Source organism: Zootoca vivipara, chromosome 1 (assembly GCF_963506605.1).
Source record: "Zootoca vivipara chromosome 1, rZooViv1.1, whole genome shotgun sequence".
NCBI lineage: Eukaryota > Metazoa > Chordata > Lepidosauria > Squamata > Lacertidae > Zootoca > Zootoca vivipara.
Genome location: NC_083276.1, coordinates 59754781 through 59774799, shown reverse-complemented (window position 1 = coordinate 59774799; position 20019 = coordinate 59754781). Strand labels below are relative to the sequence as shown.

Genomic DNA, 20019 nt, shown 5'->3' with positions numbered 1-20019 from the left:
ATGCCACAAGTTTTAAATCACTCCCTTTTACATCCCAAACCACTGCATCATTTCCTTCAGTTGAATTACCATTGGGGTTTACAACATGATTTACAAAATGGATTAATGATGCGATTTACAAATGTCCTTTGTGGATCCTATAAAACACAACTTTATAATACTATCATTAAAACAATGAAAATCAACACATAGGGGATGCTAAAAAGGGGGCAATTGATAGAAAGAAAAGAGAAACTCTGAGCTGGCATGGAGTCCCATACAAATAGGGCCTTCTTTGTTGTCTTCAGGGGGCATGAAGGAATTCTTGGACATTAGAGGAAAACAAAAGCAGGGCCTGTACCATTAACCACTGACCCACCTGTGTACCAAAAAAACTGGCCTGAAGGCTTTATTTTTATGTTGGATGCTAAAAAGTATACTGTGATATAGCATGAATGTGTTGTCATATTCATTTTTTTAAAAAATCCATTCCTATAATAGGCTTCAGAAAGTTCACATGACTGCAGACCTTCCATACTGTTCTGTAATTATAATTATAATGTATAATTATATTGTGCTCTGTGCACAATATAATGCAGAGCAATGTCCACTATTCTTTTCAAAATCAGTTTTACAGTTCTTGATTAAAACAGTTGTTCCACAAATGTCATGTGTACTTGCTAAGCTTGCCACCAGACTCTCGTTCTGGCCAAGCAGTTAGATATAAGCAATAAAAATAAAGAGTACCCTGCACAGCAAAAGCAGAATGAGAACAATAAGCACCTCGGTTCTAAGTTCTAGGAGTGCAGGAGCGTTTGTATGTCCCTCCCCCCTCTGCTTAGCAAGTATAGTGAAAAGCAAACAAGGTTGGTTTTTGTTTTTGGTAGATCAATAAACAAGCAAACAAACCTATCCTGTTGTCGCACTCAAAGATTCAAAGATCAAGGTCAACATTGTATGCAACTAGCCTATCTGGAAGTGGGGGGTTTTACCTCCCCAATTCCCACTCAGCAGTCTGGTGTACCTGCTATGCTGTGGGAGGCAATCTATGCATGGGAACCAGTTGGATAGGACTGAATCTATTGAAGTTTTAAGCTGAGACAGATTTTGCTTTAGTGCTATCGACATCTTAGCCTTGCAAAATCAAAGCAGCTACCTATCATTCAAACTTAACCTTTGTGCACATTTCAAAGTTTTAATTACAATTCTGCTTAAGTTTAGGATTTTAAACAGCGTTTTTACAGATGGCTAACTTAATAAATTAGATCTTTTTTTGAATGTCAGAAGATGTGGGGAATGAGGACAAGGTTGTTTGGTGACTATATTACATTTAATGAAAACTGGAACGTGTAGTGGTCCACCTTTCTTCCAAGGCTAGCATACTGCCAAGGTGGATGTATGCTGAAATTATAGTTAAATGCAGTGACATTTACACTGTTCCTTGTAAGCTGTAACACAGTACAAATAGAGATGAACTTGTTCGTTATGGCATACATAATGGAGGATGGCAGACTTTATTATGCTAAAGCAACTACATGGGGGAGAGATTATAAACATATACCAATTTAACAGATATCAAAATCTCACCCATTCACTTAAAATCTAGAAGTGTAAAGCCCTTTGATTGCTTTATTGAATGCTGCACAACCCTAACTGAATTACACCCACATCCAATATTTGTTGTTTGACTTGTAAACTACAACATTCTGCTAAGCCTAATGTTGATAAATGCCATGGTTTTCTGGGTACGTTCTGGAACACTACTGATGAAAACTGTGTCATCCTTTCTTTCCCCCTCCACACAGGAATTTTGCTGTTAGCTCTTTTGTCTGCAAAAAAATATGCTTTTTGCCACTTCATTAAACTTGTGACATTATCCCTTTTTATATATTTGTGTGTTTCTTTCATAAAGATAGGCTGAGGTTTGATTACTTCCAGCATGTACAAGTCAAATGTACCTTGGAATGTTTTACAATGTTTGACAGCTATGAAATATAAGTACTATGCAATTTGACTGTACATACATACATATTTTCATAAATACATCAGACAGGGACCTCAGAACTAAATAGGCAATAGTATGGGACGAAACCACAGCAGGCAGCCTTACTTTGTAGGACCTTGATCTAACCTAAAATAAAATGGGAGTTTCCATAATGTTGGTTTTGTACACAAAGTAAACAAATCAATACATTGTATTTTACCGATGAAATAATTTCAATGCATTTGCAAATGATTTGACAGGAAAAGGGTGTAATTTACAACACTCAAAACTTTTTAACAACCATTGATTTATATGTATTGTACTGTAAAAGTCACCCGAGAGAAGCCTAGCAAGGTTGAGCATGTAGTGGTAGGTCCCAAAGGCAACTCCCAAATATCTTCCTTAGGCGGAGACTTTGGTAATTGTCTATTGTATAAAACTCCCATCTCTTACAACTGCATTCATTTTGCAAGTGGGAAGTTGCATCCGTTTGCCTCGCGATAGGAATAGTCCCAGCTTTATACTTCAGTTATTGTGAAGACATTCTAAATCCACAGAGCAACACACATTTCCATTCTGTGAGGAGAGAGACAACAAAGAAAATAAAATGCATTAATGCAATTAGCACAACCAGTGAATATGGCTACTATGACATGGGCTCTAAAAACATAGACTCAGGAAATGAACATTTTGCAATTCAGTCCCCCAAAGATGAGACAACCAAGACTTCTTTTTATCGTCAAGAGTCCTGCTTTGTGCGTTTACCAAGGGCCAGTGCTGCAGTAATATAGTGGAGGGGTGGCAGAACTCCTCCATCACATAGATGGGGTTGCACTCTCTGTAGGAACAGGTGTGTAGTTTGAGGGGTGCAACACCATCTCTGTTACTGAAGACTCAGGTGAGGAGGACCTATTATTAGCTTGTGCAGGTATGTCAGCTACGCCCTTTCCTGGACAGAGATCACTTAGTCACTGTGATTCATGTGTTGATAACCTCACGGTTGGACTACTGTAGTGTGCTCTATGTAGGGCTTGCCTTGAGATTGGGCTAGAAGCTGCAACTAGTACAGAATGCTATGGCCGTATTAACAGCTGTGGTGAGGGAACTGCAGTGGCTGCCAATCAGCAGCCATGCATTCAAGGTCTTCTTGTTAACATACAACTTGGGACTAGGTTACCTGAAAGACCACCTGCTCCGGTCTAGACCTGAAAGTTACTTAGATCATCTCAGGAAATTCTACCTGTGGCACTGTATCCTGCATCATAGGGTATGTTTTTCTATGGCCTGTTTCATTGGCTTGTTGGGGGTTTTGTTCTTGATTTAATGATATATATTTTAGACAATATACCGCTAAGATTTTTTTAAAAAACATTAACCAGTTTATAAATGGTGCTCAATAAATAGATCGCGTGACTCATATGCAAAATCTAATTCCACAAAGGGTCTGTTCACATTATTACCCTTCAAAAAAGGGTGGGAGGGGGGAACAGATCACATGAAGTGAACTTCTGCACAAGCAGCCATTTACATAGAGCTGCTTCACTTAAACTGGAGGCTATTTGCATGATGGGAAGACTTATGCCATTCTATAGACTGGCCCATGATAATGTATAAAGTTGACTATTCTAAGGAGGGTGGATGATTTACTTTGATGCCCAAAAATGTTGATTCAGATCTTGTTGGCTAGATGGCAACAATTTCCTTTTAAGCTTAGTAAATTAAGAGCAGCTATGCAGAACCTTCCTATACTACTTCCTCCAACTCTCTTCTTTGCTTGGAGATAGCTTACAGCATTTTCTTGGCATGAGTACTAATATATCTATGTTTCAAAGAAAAATAATAATATTTCCTGAGAGATTATTCTTTCTCACATGTGCAGCCTCTTAGCTGTTCTCTGATGGAGAATGGGAATTGTTAATTTTCTCAGGCTAAATGGTCAGTTCCAAAAAGTCTCGTTTTAGTAAGGTTTGCTTACTTCCAACTAGTTGGATTCATTCCACTAAACATATTCTTAGACACATTCTTGTGAAATTGAATTACCACTCTGAAAGCTTAGCAAATCAAAAGCTTGGCATTCTAACATAGGAATACTGAAGTGGTTCAAAGAGAAGTAGGTAACTCTTCCCCCCCTCCCCCCCCCCCCGGTTAAGAATCAGTGCAGTTTTAACCTTGTCTATTCAGCTGTAAGTGCTACTAAATGCCATGGGGCCTGCTCCCAGGTAAGTGGGATTAGGCTTTCAGCCTAAGACACTTGCTCCCTAGTTACTATTGATCGGGATAGCCTCTTGTGCACACTGAACCATTTGGACCAGTGGGATTATATCTGTATATCTAGAGTTTTGAATTATGGAATGGTCTTGTTTGGCACTTCTTGTGGTGAGGTACAGTCACAATAATTTTCAGGAATCATTGGGGTTAAAGGGAACTGCTTCATATTGGTGTTTAGATAACTAAGAGCTACAACTATAGCTGGAATTCACAAGCTACAGATTCTTAATGACTTAACTGATGTGTACATTTGGTCTGCAGTCATGGAGCTACTTATATCTATTCATCATGTTGAGTTTGATTTTATTAAGCTTGTTCAGGTAACTTGGGACAGTATGTTTTGTTAAGAAGTAACTAACAAAGATGCCTCTTGAAGTGTCTGATATACAGAGCAGCTTCCTGCCTGCTTTCACCAGGTGCATGGAACTCTTAATCCACATGGCAAACAGAGCAAATTCAATACCATACTAATCCTATCTCTGCTGCCATATGATTTGAGTCTGTGACATCTGAACCTCAGAGATACACAAATGGAAGCAACTATATTCCCCTGTCACAGCTCAGTGCAATGCCTTGGAGAAAGAGCCCCAAGGGCAAGAAAGCAAATCAAATGAATTAAAGCTCAAATACTCCAGCCATGGCTTATTGCTGCACTGTGCATGAGAAAATGGCGAAGAATACCCAGTTACAGTATTTTATACAGCATTTCATAAAACAGCATTTGGTACTTTCAGTGATCTAGAAAGGATCAAAGGAAAGCAATTCCCTCCAGGAGGATGGTGTAAAAAGAACAAGAAATCATTATTTGATTAACATGCATTGCTCAAGTGCTGCATGTTAGTCACTGTAAAAAGTTACTATTTTGGTACACTTTCATTTTCTTCTCATTTTAAATAAAAAGCATAACCTTGGATGATAACGGATGCTAATTGCACTAAGTGCATTATAGTATTTCTGAGAGCTAAAGTAGATGAAGTGATACATAAGAGGTTATTTCAAGATTTCTCAAAAGGATGTCCTTTTGGTATCAATTACATTCACAGTGAAATTTTCTTGCCCTGAACTATAATGGCTTTAGAAAGGTGCGTATAGGACAATGCCACAGAACTAGTGACAGACATCACAACAATATGAGGCCTGGAGCTCTTGCATGCCGTTGACATTAATCTTTTGGAGGAGTGGAGGGCTTCTTTAAGTGGGTGAGGACTTTCCGGGTTTTATGTGCCAACAGGTGGTGAGTTGGGGAGGTTTCCTGTATCTATTGGGAAGCACTGCTAGAATAGAGTGTTGGGCTAGGACCTGGGAGATCAGATCTTACTCAGCCATGAAGGTCATTGGGTGACCTTACGCCACAGCCTAACCTACTTCATAGGGCTGTGTGAATAAAATGGGGAAAAGGAAAACCATGTATGCCACTTTAAGGAAATGGAAGGAAGTTGAAATATAAATAAATAATATAAATAAATGTGGCAGGAACTCCCCCCCACACCCTCAAAAAAGTATCCTGGACCACCTCTAATAGTGAATTTTGAGTAATTCTAGATTCTATTGGCAGTGATTATGACTATAGTGACAATTCTGAAACCTCACAACTTCAAATGGGCCATTTCTTCACTAATCTAAAATGTGTGTCTTGAGGGTTGTCGTCTCCATTGTTTAATATTCCATTTTTATTCATTCCACCATGAATAGTGAATTATACTCCAGAAAGTTTATAAAACCAAGCTACAAAATAGGATTTGTGTTTCTCATGATTTTCCTGCTTTAGAGAATAAATGTGTATTTCTACCCTTTACCTTCAATTTTTGCTTGTCTCTGTAAGGAAATAGAGCAAGAAGCAAAAGGGATTCAAAATGAATGCAACATAAATATATTGCGCCCTGCAATTGGTATTACTGTAAGTGCCTTGCTAACAGGCAGGTTATTTTTGAAAATACATATTTATAAATGTCCAAAATGTTTACTAGTTATTAGCATCACTATTCTACATGCATATTAAGAATACCTGCAGGGCTTTAAGAGAGACTATTTTAAAGCTGTAGAAGAAGCCTACTGAATATTTCTGGTCCTATCTCCCTGGATAATATTCAAACAATTACCATTACACAAATTGCATAATTTTTGTTACTGCATTCTCATTCTTCCGTTGCAGCTCACTGCTGTCAGTGGCAGCTAAAAGCAAACTTCCTAGGGAAAGAGTCTGACTCCTACACACAAATTCTGTTCACCGTCCTCCCCTCCTCCACCTTTTGCTATCAAATACCTTGCATTTGCAAGTTGTACAAGGAGACCCGAGCATTGTCCATACGGAGCCACTGAGTCGTGCTATTCCATAGCCATCTTGACAAGTTTTTCTGATATCGTAGGTTATGTTATCAGCCAAACAAGGATCACTGACACAACGAGGGCAACATTCGCCTTCTGATATTGCTGTGAAGTCACAGGTGAGAGTGGGGCATGCAAGCGGCCAACAATCTACTTCACCTTCCTGTGAAAACAGAGAGAGAGACCCACAGTAAGTTACATCAAACTATGAAACAAAACACCAATAGCAACTACTTATTTGATTAACTTTTACTGTTAGGCTTGAGTCATTACCTAAAACTGGGGTGGGGAACCTCCCCCCCCCCCCGGATGCTGCTGGAATAGGACTCCCCTTATTCCATTATTAGCCATAATAGCTGAGGCTGGTGGGAGTTGGGGTACCTCAGTATCTCAAAGGGCACAAGTTCTCCATTCCTGACTGAAATTCACTTACAAAATAGGCATATTCTGATCTGGCAGTAGTCTAAACAGTGCAGTGCTGCTGGGCATCACATTTACAGCAGGTTAAGGACCAGGCACACATCTTTGATGGATAAATGCAGACCTCCAACTAGGGATGTGGATATGACATGCTGCTGCACAGTTGTGCCTTGGGAGAAAAACGGAATCCGTTCCGGAAGTCCATTCAACTTCCAAAGCGTTTGACTTCCAAATCACTGCTTCTGATTGGCTGCAGGAAGCTCCTGCAGCTAATCAGAAGCCGAGGAAGCCCAGTCTCAGAAGCCGAGGAAGCCCAGACAGGCATTCGGGTTCCAAAACATCTGAGTTCCAGGGCGTTCGACAACCAAGGTACGACAGTATATGAGACTCATTTGCTGAACTAGGTGATATGATAATATAGAGCTTCTGAATGAAAAGCCACAAATGGTTGAATTCTGAAGCACATTTTTGTCTTGATTTCATAGCCCTGTTATGCAGATGTGCATCTTCAGCACAAATTGCTTGCTGGTTTCCCACAGGCACCTGGTTGGCCACTGTGAGAACAGGATGCTGGCCAAGTTTGACCATTGGCCTGATCCAGCAGGCTCTTCTTATGTTCTTTAAGCAATCTATGAGGCTATGTAAATTCATTTTAACAAAAGGAAACCATTATCACATCAGTACGGTACTCCAGTACTGCCACTAGCTATTGACAGTGTTTAGGCTAAATGCTATGTAGTAGTTTACAAACACTAAGAGATAATGGCACAGTAGTTAACTCATCCAGAAATCATATGATAACTGACACCTCAGGATACAATGATAAATAATTCATTGCATTACTCTGCAGCATTTGCAACCAAAAATGCCATGAAATTCAGATTAGACAGAGTCACTGTTGAGAAAGGTAAGGTGATTCAACCTATTCTGGACGGGGCTGGACTCCTCTTGGAGGAACAGGAACATTTATTATTATTATTATTATTATTTCAGAAGTCTTTTAAAGTCTAACACCTATTTTTTTGCTGCCAGTTTAAACATGTAGCATATTGTGCATTTGCTACTGTTAGGATTTTGTTTCGCTTTTAAGTGTTAGATTCATTATAGATTCTTTGTCCTAAAGAAGTCCAGGAGCTTTCTTTTGAATAAGCAAACATGGAATCACACTGTCAAGTTCTCACAACAAGAAGTATGGAGATCCTCCCCCCCCCCCCCCCGGCCGGTACTGCATTCCTATGGTATCAGGATCTGATAAACTGTATTAGGCAACATACACATTATACCTTTAAGCACTTTCCCCCTTTCAAAGAATTATGGGCACTGTAGTTTGTTAAAGGTTTCTCTGTGAAAGGTAAACTATAGTTCCTAAAATGTGCTTTGCTTGTGACGTCCACTGGAAGTTTTAACATTCTTTAGTTACTTATTCTGTGCATCACCACTTGTTTTTGAAGCTCCGAAGTCACTGTAGTGAATATGTGGCACTGAAAAGCCCTGTTCTTTGGACTCTGGTGATTTCCGCCCCTCCAACCATTTCCAAGCATTATATTACTACTACTACTACTACTACTACTACTACAACAACAACAAAGCATGTATATAGTCCTTTACAGAGTTGATATTGTAGTATTTAAAAAATAATAATTTTATTGATTTTCTTTTCTCATAACAAATATCCAATATCATTATTAAACATTCATTTTCCAGTTCCCCCCTCCCTGTTGACTTCCCTCAGCTTCCATTTCTGGTTTATTGCATCAAATGATACAATTCTATGTTATCACATTGTTATATTTCTTGTTCTCTGTTTATTTAAATCCTGCCAGCGAGTCCATATTTTTTGTTGTTTCTGCAGATATATTGTAAAAGGTTCCAATATCACAATAGTGATTTTGATATAACATAGTATTAGTAATCTTTACAATTGCTTTGGGTAGTATTATTTCCATATTACATGAGGAAGACTGCAGAGGGATGGGTTGCCAAAAGCAGCAGAACGAATTGACAGCAGAGGCAAGATTTCCTGTAGTGATTTCCTTGTTCACAGTTAGCTGCTGCACTACACAGATTTTGAAACTGAGAAGCCACATTTTCTAGCCTTAATTTCTAATTACTGATAATGACTTATTGGGAGAATCTCCATCCCTCTGCTGACATAGGGATTACATATGGGTAGTCATCCAGTCTCTCCTTAAAAGCCTCTAATGAAGAAGGGTCCACTAACTAAGAATGTTGAATTCAGTTGTTCCCCCAAACAAATATTTGGAGTTCCTGGTTGAGGCTTTTCAGCCTAAGAATGGGTATGAGCAGCACACATTTGCATGGATATATGTTTGTGCAATCATCCCTAGGAAGCCCCAGCTGGATCAGGGCACGGTAACTGAAGTAGACAGCAAAGCCCTCTCACAGTTTTCAATTTAGAAATACAGCTATCTGTTTTCTCAATAAAACCTGCTATTACCTCCAAACTTGTTTCAGCAGCAATAGGCATTTTCTTTTTAAAACCGGCAGGCTTTCCTGGACAATTTGGTATGCAAATGTCGCCCTAGGCTAAAGTAAAATACAGCTCTGCTTCTTATAGTCTTAACATGTATGTATTCTGTAAGGTGAAGAGATCAATCCTTTGAGTGCATAAGTCTTGATGGTCTTTAATTCATGATGACCCCTCTAACCTCTACCTTTATGAAAGTTCAGAATAATACGTTGCAGAGGAAAAGACACAAAATAAAGCTGATGGAAGCTTTACATTTTTTCCTCATGCCCAGACCAAAATGGTGACCATTGTAATTCCTTTGAAGAAGCTGCATTTATGTTGAAGAAGTAAGTCAAATAAGCACTTTTAAAAAACTTGCTATTTTTAATGGGAAAATGTGATAGATTTCATCACCATTTAGCCATAACTTCAGATCATGCTATGCACCTTCAAATATATGTACAGTGGTACTTGGTTCTCCGTTGACGAATGTTTCGGAACCCGAATGCCGAAAACACGGAAGTAAATGCTTCCGCTGCGTGTTTCTTAATTGAATTTTCAGACAGCCCTTTGCGCCTTGGTTTTCGAATGTTTCAGAACTCGAACGGTCTTCCAGAACTGATTACATTCGAGAACCAGGTACCACTGTATAGAGCTTTCCATACTGTATTTTGTGTCATGAGAAAAGAAGAATGTTAACAGTATGCATTTTTTATTTTCCAGTACGGTGTGTTCATCAATCTTTTACTGCTCTTGCATCTCTTAAGAAAAATATTTTATTGGCTTCCATACCAGACAACGGCACTGTTGACAGCTGTATGTCCAATTGTCTCCACTTCGGTACAGCTTGTGCCCATTCTGATCTAAGCATTGACTGGTGACTCTGGTATCACATTCTGGGCAGCAGAAAAAATCAACGCTGGGATTCTGACAATCACACGTAGTTCGTCGACAAAATATTTTGCCATCCTGTCAAGAAACAATAATCATTAGTATTAAGTGTTTCTAAATAAGGGATAGATAAAATTGGGGCAATGCCTAGCAATGTGTGTTAGCAATTTGCATTTTATAGTTTTACTCATTATACTGTACAGTTCACAAATACAAGTGATTGGGAAGCTCAATAGTCTCCAGAAACTCATACCATACTCATTGTTCTATAACAGGCAAGAGGTGACACAGTTATTATAAAAAAGTATCTTCTCTAGCAATTCTCATAGTTCTGCTTGTGAATGAGGTTGCACAGACTCTTGCATAAATGGAAGAACACCTCTGGATTTAGTTTCACTTTTGCCTTCCAAATATGATGGAGCACCTTTGGAAACAATCCTAAATTTAGTGTTTGTATGTATTGCAATGATATTTATTCAAAGAAGCAAGAATATTTGTTCATAAACATTCATGTACTTTTCTTTGATTTCAACTGATGCATTAGCAGTAAACACCCAAGTAAGAAATTTGTATTGGACTCAGTGCCATGTGGACTTAAAGAGTGAAAACTGGCAAGGATTCTGATGGCATCTGCTCTATGATGGCATCAACTGTTGGGTGAAATGCAGTGTATGTTGCTCCACTTACAGACGACATCGCATCCATTGGTGGAATGGGGAGGAGACAATATCAGCAACTCTTCTTCCCATCCCTCCGTCCCCTAAATATGCTCCAGCAGACCTCTCAGCTGTAAACTACCTCCCTCTACTTTCTATTGATAGATGACTTTCACCAGCAGAGTGACACACATTGAGAAGATCCAGATTCACATTGATCCTGGTTCTGGAATGCCTTAAATAAATACTATGAGTATTCCCACAGACTTCAAAGACAAGATTATTTCTGTTCCAAGGAGGGGCCAAAAATGTATCAAGCAGCAGCTAGTTTCTACATTTTTCCTGCTTTCACTTTTCTAGCCAATATTGGGGTTTTTGTTTTATTCTGGTTAGTTTAAAGGTAAAGGGACCCCTGACCATTAGGTCCAGTCGTGGACGACTCTGGGGTTGTGGCACTCATCTCGCTTTATTGGCCGAGGGAGCCAACATACAGCTTCCGGGTCATGTGGCCAGCATGACTAAGCCACTTCTGACGAACCAGAGCAGCGCACAGAAACACCGTTTACCTTCCCGCCAGAACAGTATATCTACTTGCACTTTGACGTGCTTTCAAACTGCTAGGTTGGCAGGATCAGGGACCAAGCAACGGGAGCTTACCCTGTCATGGGGATTCGAACCGCCAACATGATTGGCAAGCCCTAGGCTCTGTGGTTTAACCCACAGCGCCACACGCGTTCCTTGTCTGATAACATTTATAATATGCTAAACTAACCAAATTGAGGTGGATACTCTTTCCACTTATACAAGAAAATAAATATGCTCTCAAATTTCATCTTTGGAAGCTATGAAGCTATGGGTGAATAGACAAGTTCTTAACTTTACCACTTTTTTCTGCCCAAATGAACACTTTAAACCATTGCCCTTGCAAATATTTTCTTGGGTGCATTCTGAATGAATAAATTTTTCTATTAGTCACATAATGAGTATCATGAAGCAACAATTTTCTTCCCACATTTTTGAATAATCATGTAATTGTAGAGATAATATTTTCAATAAATTTTGGCTGAACAGGTGGCACCATTAATTTAACAAAAATGCATTACACTGCAAAACCAGGCCTGTCAGAGGAATTTAATACAGCAAGTTAATGGAGGAACCTATCATCCTTTCACCTTCAGTTATATCTAGTTATAGTTGTTGAACTGTAAGTCAAGCTGTAAAAAAACCCAACAGAGGAAGTAGTAGGAGACTATGTCACCATATCTACCGTAACAACCCAGCACAATTTCACATTCCTTTCTCGCTGAAATCAGGATGTAAAAGTGCTTCACTCTAGATTGGCTCATGTTCTCCAACTGATTTTTGAAAAAGTTTTTATTTATACCTCTCGGAAATGAAGCTTTAATACCACAACTGCTAAATATTTACTCCTTGCATAGGATCCTGCACATTTCAGAGGCCACAGATTAAATTAAAATCCTTATGATAATGAGAGCATCTATATTGTTTTAAAATGTAAAAACGAAAGTATGCGTTGTCTTGATGGAAAAGGGAAAATGAGTTTATTCAAATTGTGGGGATGATAATTATAGGAATTGTGCTGGAAACTCTACCTGTTATTATAGGTGAATAAATAATTTCAATGCTTTTACATGCATTGCATTGAACTGAAATCTAGAAGGACGGGAAGTATCCAAGAGGGAAGAAATAGGATGAAATATAAGGATGGCATACTGTTCACATTGTGAAGAAGAATTTATTTTGAATTATGTATTTTGTTTTTTTGTATTTTTTCTACATACAACTCGATGAGAAGAAAAAATTATGTTGTACTTATGTCATATTTATGTTATGTTTTGTATTATTTTAAACAATAAAGTATTTTAAATTTTTTAAAAAATGACCTGAAATCTAGAATACTAATGAATTATTTTAAATTAGGTAGTGGGTTTTTCATTTGCTGAACAGTTAATTCAAGCAAAAACAAACAAACCAAAAAAAAACCACCCACCCAACTGCTTTTAAGAATAGGGCTTTCAGTTGGATTAGTCTATTCAGTGGCTGGCTGGCAAGGGTCCCAACAGCATATAACAGATCTGTTTCTTCAGGCATCGTAGCAGGAATGACTTGCCCAGTGGGGCAGAGTGACAGCAGTAGCCTCTGGCACCAATGCACTATTGTTAACCAAGGAAGGGGGGGCAAGGTGGTAGTAAGATTTGGGCTGCACAGGCACCCTAGTGCAATGAACCTAATGCTCCTACTGGCGTGCCTCTGCAGCCTCAAACTCACATCACTGCTCCCTATGTAAGCAGCTAGGAGGACACTGCTGCTATAAGACTCTGTGTGACAAGAGGAGACTGCACAGTAATTACAAAGGCTCCTCTGCTGCTGCTTCAGCCTTGCCACCTACCCTCCTTTTCCCACCTACTCATAGGCAATACTATCTCTCAAAGTTGTGCTTCCTACAGTAGGGTGAAGAAAAGAGACAGGTAGACCCAAGAAGCAGCTGGCACAGCAGCTGCTGAGACTCACTGTGCTGCTGAACTTCTGAAGAGACAACCATTATCTCCAGGTGAGAATACAGTAACTTTGCAGTTCAAATGTGAAAATGTACATCAGTTATCAGTGGCATAGTAAATGTCAAGCTACATTGTCACACAGCTACTTCACCTTGAGCTCAAACGTTGCCCATGTTTCAAAGAGCAAGAATGCTGGTTTTAATGTATGAAAGAAGCTTACACCCAGTGCTTTTTTCTGGGGGTACTCAAGCATATGCAGCACACACACCTTTTCTTCTAGAAGAAAAGCACTGCATACACCAGTGCAGAGTTCAGCATCACTCAAGTTTTGCAATGATTCATTAGTGATAATGAAATTAAATTACTCAAATTAAATATGTAGTGCAACCTAGTCCATATACTTGATGTAACTGGTATTTGGGCTTAATTAGAATTTCATTTTTCCAACACAGTTTTCAGTATCATTGGAATTATTATGCCTCTCAGAGTATTCTATGTTTTGTATACAGACCTGTTCACTTTGCACTCTACAGAGAGCAATTTGACCCCAATATTTCAGTGTCACAAATATGTAGCCTTTTCCACCGCACAAAGTCTCTTGTTGCTTTGGAGTGTCAAATATCCATCTCTTAAAATAACCTCAGCAATTTCTAAATAATTCTTCCACTATGTGCACAGAATGAACAAGTGGGAAATCTAGTCTCTTTTCAACTGATAAAATAGGAACGAAAAACAAACCACAGTGACCAACATCACTATGACCACTACCAAAAACTCCTGTAATTCAATTAATTACACCAAGAGAAGTTACAAAATGAATGTCATTTGAGCCCAGTGATAAGAAAGCAGCTAATACTTTGGAATAATTAGAGATTTAGATAAAGGAAAAACTGGTGGTGAATTTATGTAACAAGTTATTTTAAAAGTTAGATGAATAATAGAATTGTAGAATTGGAATGGGTCCCAAGGGACATCTAGTCCAAACCACTACAATGCAGGAATCTCAACCAAAGCATCCATGACAGCTGGCCATTCAACCTCTGCTTAGAAACCTCCAAGGAAGCAGAGTCCAGAACTTTCCAAATGAGTTTTTTTCTGGTTTAAAATCATGGCACTATAGTTTACCCCTCACAGAGATACCACACTCTTAACAAACTACAGATCCCAGGATCCTTTCCAAAATGTCTACAGGTGAAACTCGAAAAATTAGAATATCGCCGAAAAGTTCATTTATTTCAGTAATTCAACTTAAAAGGTGAAACCAATATAGGAGATAGACTCAAGACATGCAAAGCAAGATATGTCAAGCCTTTTTGGCGTAATTGTGATGATTATGGTGAATTTGGGGTTTTCTTCAGCTGTATACCATAATCATCACAATTACATCACAAATAAAGGCTTGACATATCTCGCTTTGCATGTCATGAGTCTATCTCCTATATTGGTTTCACCTTTTAAGTTGAATTACTGAAATAAATGAACTTTTTGATGATATTCTAATTTTTCGAGTTTCACCTGTATAAATTATAAGCACAAGTTCAAGGAATCAGTTAAAATCACAAATGCACTTCCATTCTTTACTAGTAGGGTAGTCTATATCAGGCATGTCCAACAGGTAGGTCGTGATCTACTGGTAGATCACTGGACGTCTGCAGTAGATCACTGGTAGATCATTGGCTCCCCACAAAGAAACTGAACAACTGTGGCTTCCCTTTAAAAAGCTCAGCATTTTACCTCCTTCCTGAAAAAACTCAACAACTTTGACCCGAACCCCCCCAAAATGGGCCTTCCTCCTTCCTAAAAGAAGCTCAACAACTTTGGTCTGAACCCCCCAAAAGGGGGTAGATCACTGCCAGTTTTCAACTCTGCGAGTAGATTGCAGTCTCTTGAGAGTTGGCCTCCCCTGGTCTATATCAATAAACAAGACCTGTTAATTATTGCTTGTATGCTCGTGCCCAAGTCTGGAAAGGGGGACTCTTAATGGTGAACTTAACCACTTCCTCCTCAAGTGATTAAAACCCAAGCTTGAAGTGCAATGAAATTTGAACCCAGATCATAATTGTTTTCTCAGTTCCATTGTCAGAATCACTGCCACTAGAGTGGATCACCTTCTTCTCAATTAACTGGTGGTGGATCACAATGGAGAGTTGTCACTGGTAAGGCCACCTTTCCTTTCTCCCTGGCATGCTGAGCACTAAAACAGTAGCATTCCAGGTGCTAAGGACCCTTGGAAATGTAGTTATCCATGGTGCCCAAGTCTTTGGAGATGCTGCTGAAATTCCCGAGTCAGGCTTGGAAAAGAACTCTGGAGCTCATTAAGCCAGTCTCAGAAAACCCAAGCAGAACTGCTTGTTCACTTTTCACCTATTGAATAAAATGAGCTCTGTTCCTTCTTTACATCCAGTAAAGACCGCTGAAGCCACTGTAGGGGCAAAGAACAAGTGTGAGGGAGAAGCCGAGGACCCCATGAGGCATGGGATCCTCATTACCACTTTTGTATTTTGTCCCTGCAGGGTCTTTCATCAGGCCCATACAGAATAGTGGCTCAATTTATTTATACATGAGCAGGCAAAAGATGCTGTAGAAGGCGATGTAATGCTGAAAGATGACTCACAGAGTTGGCTTCTTTCCCCATCCTCGCTGGTGCACCTTTATTCTGGCCCAATTCATAGCTGTCAACTATGGATTGGAAAATAAGGGATCAGCAGTGGCACGGCACCGGAAGTCGCTTTTGCGCATGTCCAAACATGCGCAGAAGCGACTTTCGGTGCCGGGCTGTCCGTGTCCGCATGTCTGGGCACCAGAAATCGCTTCTGTGCATACTGGGTGCATTTCCGGCAGCACTCGGCAAGTGAGCGAGCAGGCAGGCGGGAGCCGGGACATTTACGGGGTATTTTACAATCCGGGGTTGCAGCGGGAAACAGATTTAAATTTGGGGGTTTCCCGCCAAAAATGGGAGGGTTGACAGCTATCGCCCAATTCAATATAATGCAAGCTACTTTGTCTAATGGGGCCATAATAAAGAGGTGCAGGCATGATAAATTACAGTGGTAGAAGGAATACAACCTCCCATATTTCCACCCTTGAATTGACTTGGAAAGCTTTTCCTGGTTTGGCAGGAGGAGGGAAGAACCTCAAATAATTTCCAAGTGAATCCAAAGCAAATTTTCAAAAGTTCACCCATCTCGAGTTCGTGGTTGTAGACATTGTGCTCCATAATCTGTAGTGTTTCAGGCAGAGCAAACACTAGGATATGTCTTTTCCAGGACACAGGTGCCTAAGAATGGTAAATCCCGGAATCCCCGGCACATGATGCACTGCATTAAAGACACTAAGAGGGAGAGGGGAAGAAACAGAGGCCTCAAGAGAGGTCCTCCCATTACCACAACTGCCTGATGTGTTGAAAAAGACAGACAAGGTATTAGGGCGGAGATTCACAGGTAGGAGTGTGATGGAAGGTTTAGACTCTTGTTCTGCTGCATATGTCATAGGGCCAGAATTTGCAACTGGGTTCAGAAAACTGGGTTTAGATGGTACGTTTCTAAATATTTGGAGTGGAATCCAGTTTGTCTGTTATATTAAAGGAAGAATTTTTGATGCAGTGGATACCACCACTAACAGAAGGGAGGGAATTTTGGCTGATTCCTGCTTTGCCCCCTTCAGCAATCTTGGCCCTCTGAAAATCTGCTCCTGATGGCCGGGGAACACCCCAGAACTGCCTAGAAGGTGATCTGGGAGGCTACAGAGAGAAGGAAGAACCTGAAGATTACATTTCCTGCTTTCCATCAGCAGAGGTCTGCATCAGACCAGACTCTTCTGCAAATGGAAGGGCTCCTTCCATTTGCATATTGTTCAATAGTTATTTTTTGTACACAAAGGTAAGATTATACGGTGGCCAAGCAATTTGGTTTGTTGAGTTCCACTTTGAATCAAGCAGATGAAAATATGTGCATCACTATTTAAATCATGTTTTCACCCACACACTGTCTATCTTGGGAATCTCTTTTCAGGGAACACTAGCTTCCATACTACCAAGTCAGTAAAGCTGTTTAATTTGGGGGGGGGGGGGAGGCAGAAAGAAAACAGGATTAAAGACAACACAGCTCCGCCAATGCTGTTATAATTCGCTTAAGGCTTGAGGGATGTACTCTGAGAAAGCAGAGAAAATCTACTTCAGGCTACTTTGGGTAATGAATGCACTCAACTAATTAAGCTGTTAGAATTTTAATGTTTTAGCAAATTTTGCCCTCATTCATAGGAACAAATACCAGTATGTTTAGAGAGGATTAGATGAAATATTATGACTGGTGGATTGCTGCAGTAATCCCTTCCTCACTTATCTGTGAATTATTATTATTATTTTAAAAAAGGTGTCTTTACATGATCCAAACCTGGGCACATTATGCCAGAATTGGATATCATTGGCCATGGGGTGGACGATCTAATTCCACATTCACATATGAAGCAGTGTTGGACAATTAGGGTTTTGTTAGCTATTTCAGTGAGCTAAGAGTACATTCAACAGAACATTTTATGGAAAGAGGTTTTATTTTATGTGAAAGATACCAGACTCTGTTTCAATTAAGGCACTGTAGAAAAATCCATACATAATTTACTAGAGCCAGTTATTAGAGAATATTAAAATAACTTTTAATAAATAGTCCTGACTAACTAGCAATAAACTGTCTTAAGACCCATAAACAATATATGCTGGCCTTAGCATAGTCATATTATACCTTCACTAGGACTTGGAATGCTCAGAAAAGCTGAAATGCTCCCACCAAATGATGATATTTTAGCTCTTTATGGTATTAATATCCCTATTTTGTTCCTCAAAAGATAACATTCTCAAGAACTACTTCCGGACTGTGAAGCAGTCCTTCTGGAGACGTGCACACAAGTTGAGGTAATTTTAATATGTTTTAGTATTTTGACTTTTGTGTGTTTTAAAGTATGGTTGTAATTTTTTCTTGATTTTACAGTTTTTTTCTTTTGTAAACCACTTTGAAGTTTTCAAGTGGTGTATAAATTTTATGAAATAAATAAGTTTACTGAGCCATTTTTGCCACCAGCAGTTCCTTTTGCAAGAATGCAAGGTTCTTTCTAAATTTTCAGGTAATGCTTTAGGAAAGAGGAAAATTAAGTCTTTTAAAAACCATATTTTGCATGCATGATTGCATCATAAATATTGTTTAAATGTTGCTTGAGGATGGGGTCATATTATCCCCAGTGTTCCAAACTGCAATACAACAGGAGAGTAGTGCTTCTGTTGCAAATATTGCTGATACAAATATTCCAAGTAAATTTCATATTTCACAAATTCACTACATTTGACATTTAGAGTCTCAAACATAATTCGCTATGAGGGCTAATGTAGCACAATTGTGAACTAGGAAATTCCCAGTCCAAATTCTCTCTCTGCAACAAGCTCACTGGGTGATTTTAGTGATTATAATAATGATTTACCTTACAGGGTTTTATGGATTCCTGCAACAATGCCCTGAATGCTAATGAACTATAAATGCTGTGTGTGTTGCTGTCACCATACAAACCTCTGGTGGTGAGGACATTTTTGTTTGAAAGGTATAAGTGAAAAGTATGAATGAGGGCTATCATACAGGGAAACGTTTCCCTTAAATGTAATTTTTAGCATCCAGCAGTGTTCATCTTTTCAGTCACCTACAACTGTCCCAGGGCACTGAAGTTTCTCCTCACAGTTTCATAAATAGAAGAGTTGTATAGACCAGGATAAGTTTACTTCTTGTTTTCTCATACCAGTTTTGGATGGATGCAAACCTGCATGCTAGAGTGAATTTGCATTTTTTATTTTTTTTTAGGAACCAAGAAAAGATTAATTCAGATTACAACTCTCTAGGGGGAGCCCAGGTGATTTTAGAAGAATTCAGCCTGCAGTCTGACATGGATTTAGTTCTTTTAAAATGGGTTTCTTATTTTGAAAAATAAGCAAGGAAAAGAAGAAATTAGATTATTAAAAAGAGTTTTAAAAAATCAAACGGGAACTTACCTTACAAGAGCAAACAGAACACCTGTCTTTCTTCAGTGTCCATACCTGGCCATTCCGTTTCAAGCCTCCTTCATGTGTGCAGTCACCAGTGCAGGATGGTCCAGATGGACAGAGGCAATCAAATCCTCCTGCCAGGTTCACACAGGCAGAGTCATTCCAGCAAGTGTGAGTCCTCAAGGCACATTCGTCAATATCTGCACAATACAGAAGAGTTTGTTGGGCTTCAGCAAGTTGTGTGATCCACAGTTTTTTGGGAACATCAAGTAGTTACTTGAGACTGGATTTGTAGGCCTGCTTTGCTAAGAGGATATATACTTTCTACACCTACATTCTTAAAATGATTTTTTTAAAGGTTATTTCTTAGTTGAATCATAACCAAGTAAAAGAAATAAGAAACAACTTTTAGAAACCTCTGTTCTTGCATTATTATAACTCTTCCTACATGCTTAATGGTTAAGAGACTGTGCGCCTCTCGAAGCCGT

The 20019-nt window shown here is 39.2% G+C and overlaps 1 protein-coding gene across 3 annotated transcripts in view; it reads right to left on the bottom strand.

Moving 5' to 3' along the window:
• Window positions 1–201: 201 nt before the first annotated feature.
• Window positions 202–20019, bottom strand: part of NELL1 (neural EGFL like 1) — a 368190-nt gene continuing 348372 nt past the window's right edge. For all 3 annotated transcript variants that reach the window (XM_035117428.2, XM_035117446.2, XM_060275202.1), the window contains 4 exons: window positions 19538–19731; window positions 10239–10415; window positions 6495–6719; window positions 202–2539 (listed from right to left, as the gene is read on the bottom strand). In XM_035117428.2, the coding sequence (XP_034973319.2) occupies window positions 2489–2539; window positions 6495–6719; window positions 10239–10415; window positions 19538–19731 (647 nt within the window). In that variant the 3' untranslated portion in view covers window positions 202–2488. The remainder of the gene's footprint in view (window positions 2540–6494; window positions 6720–10238; window positions 10416–19537; window positions 19732–20019) is intronic.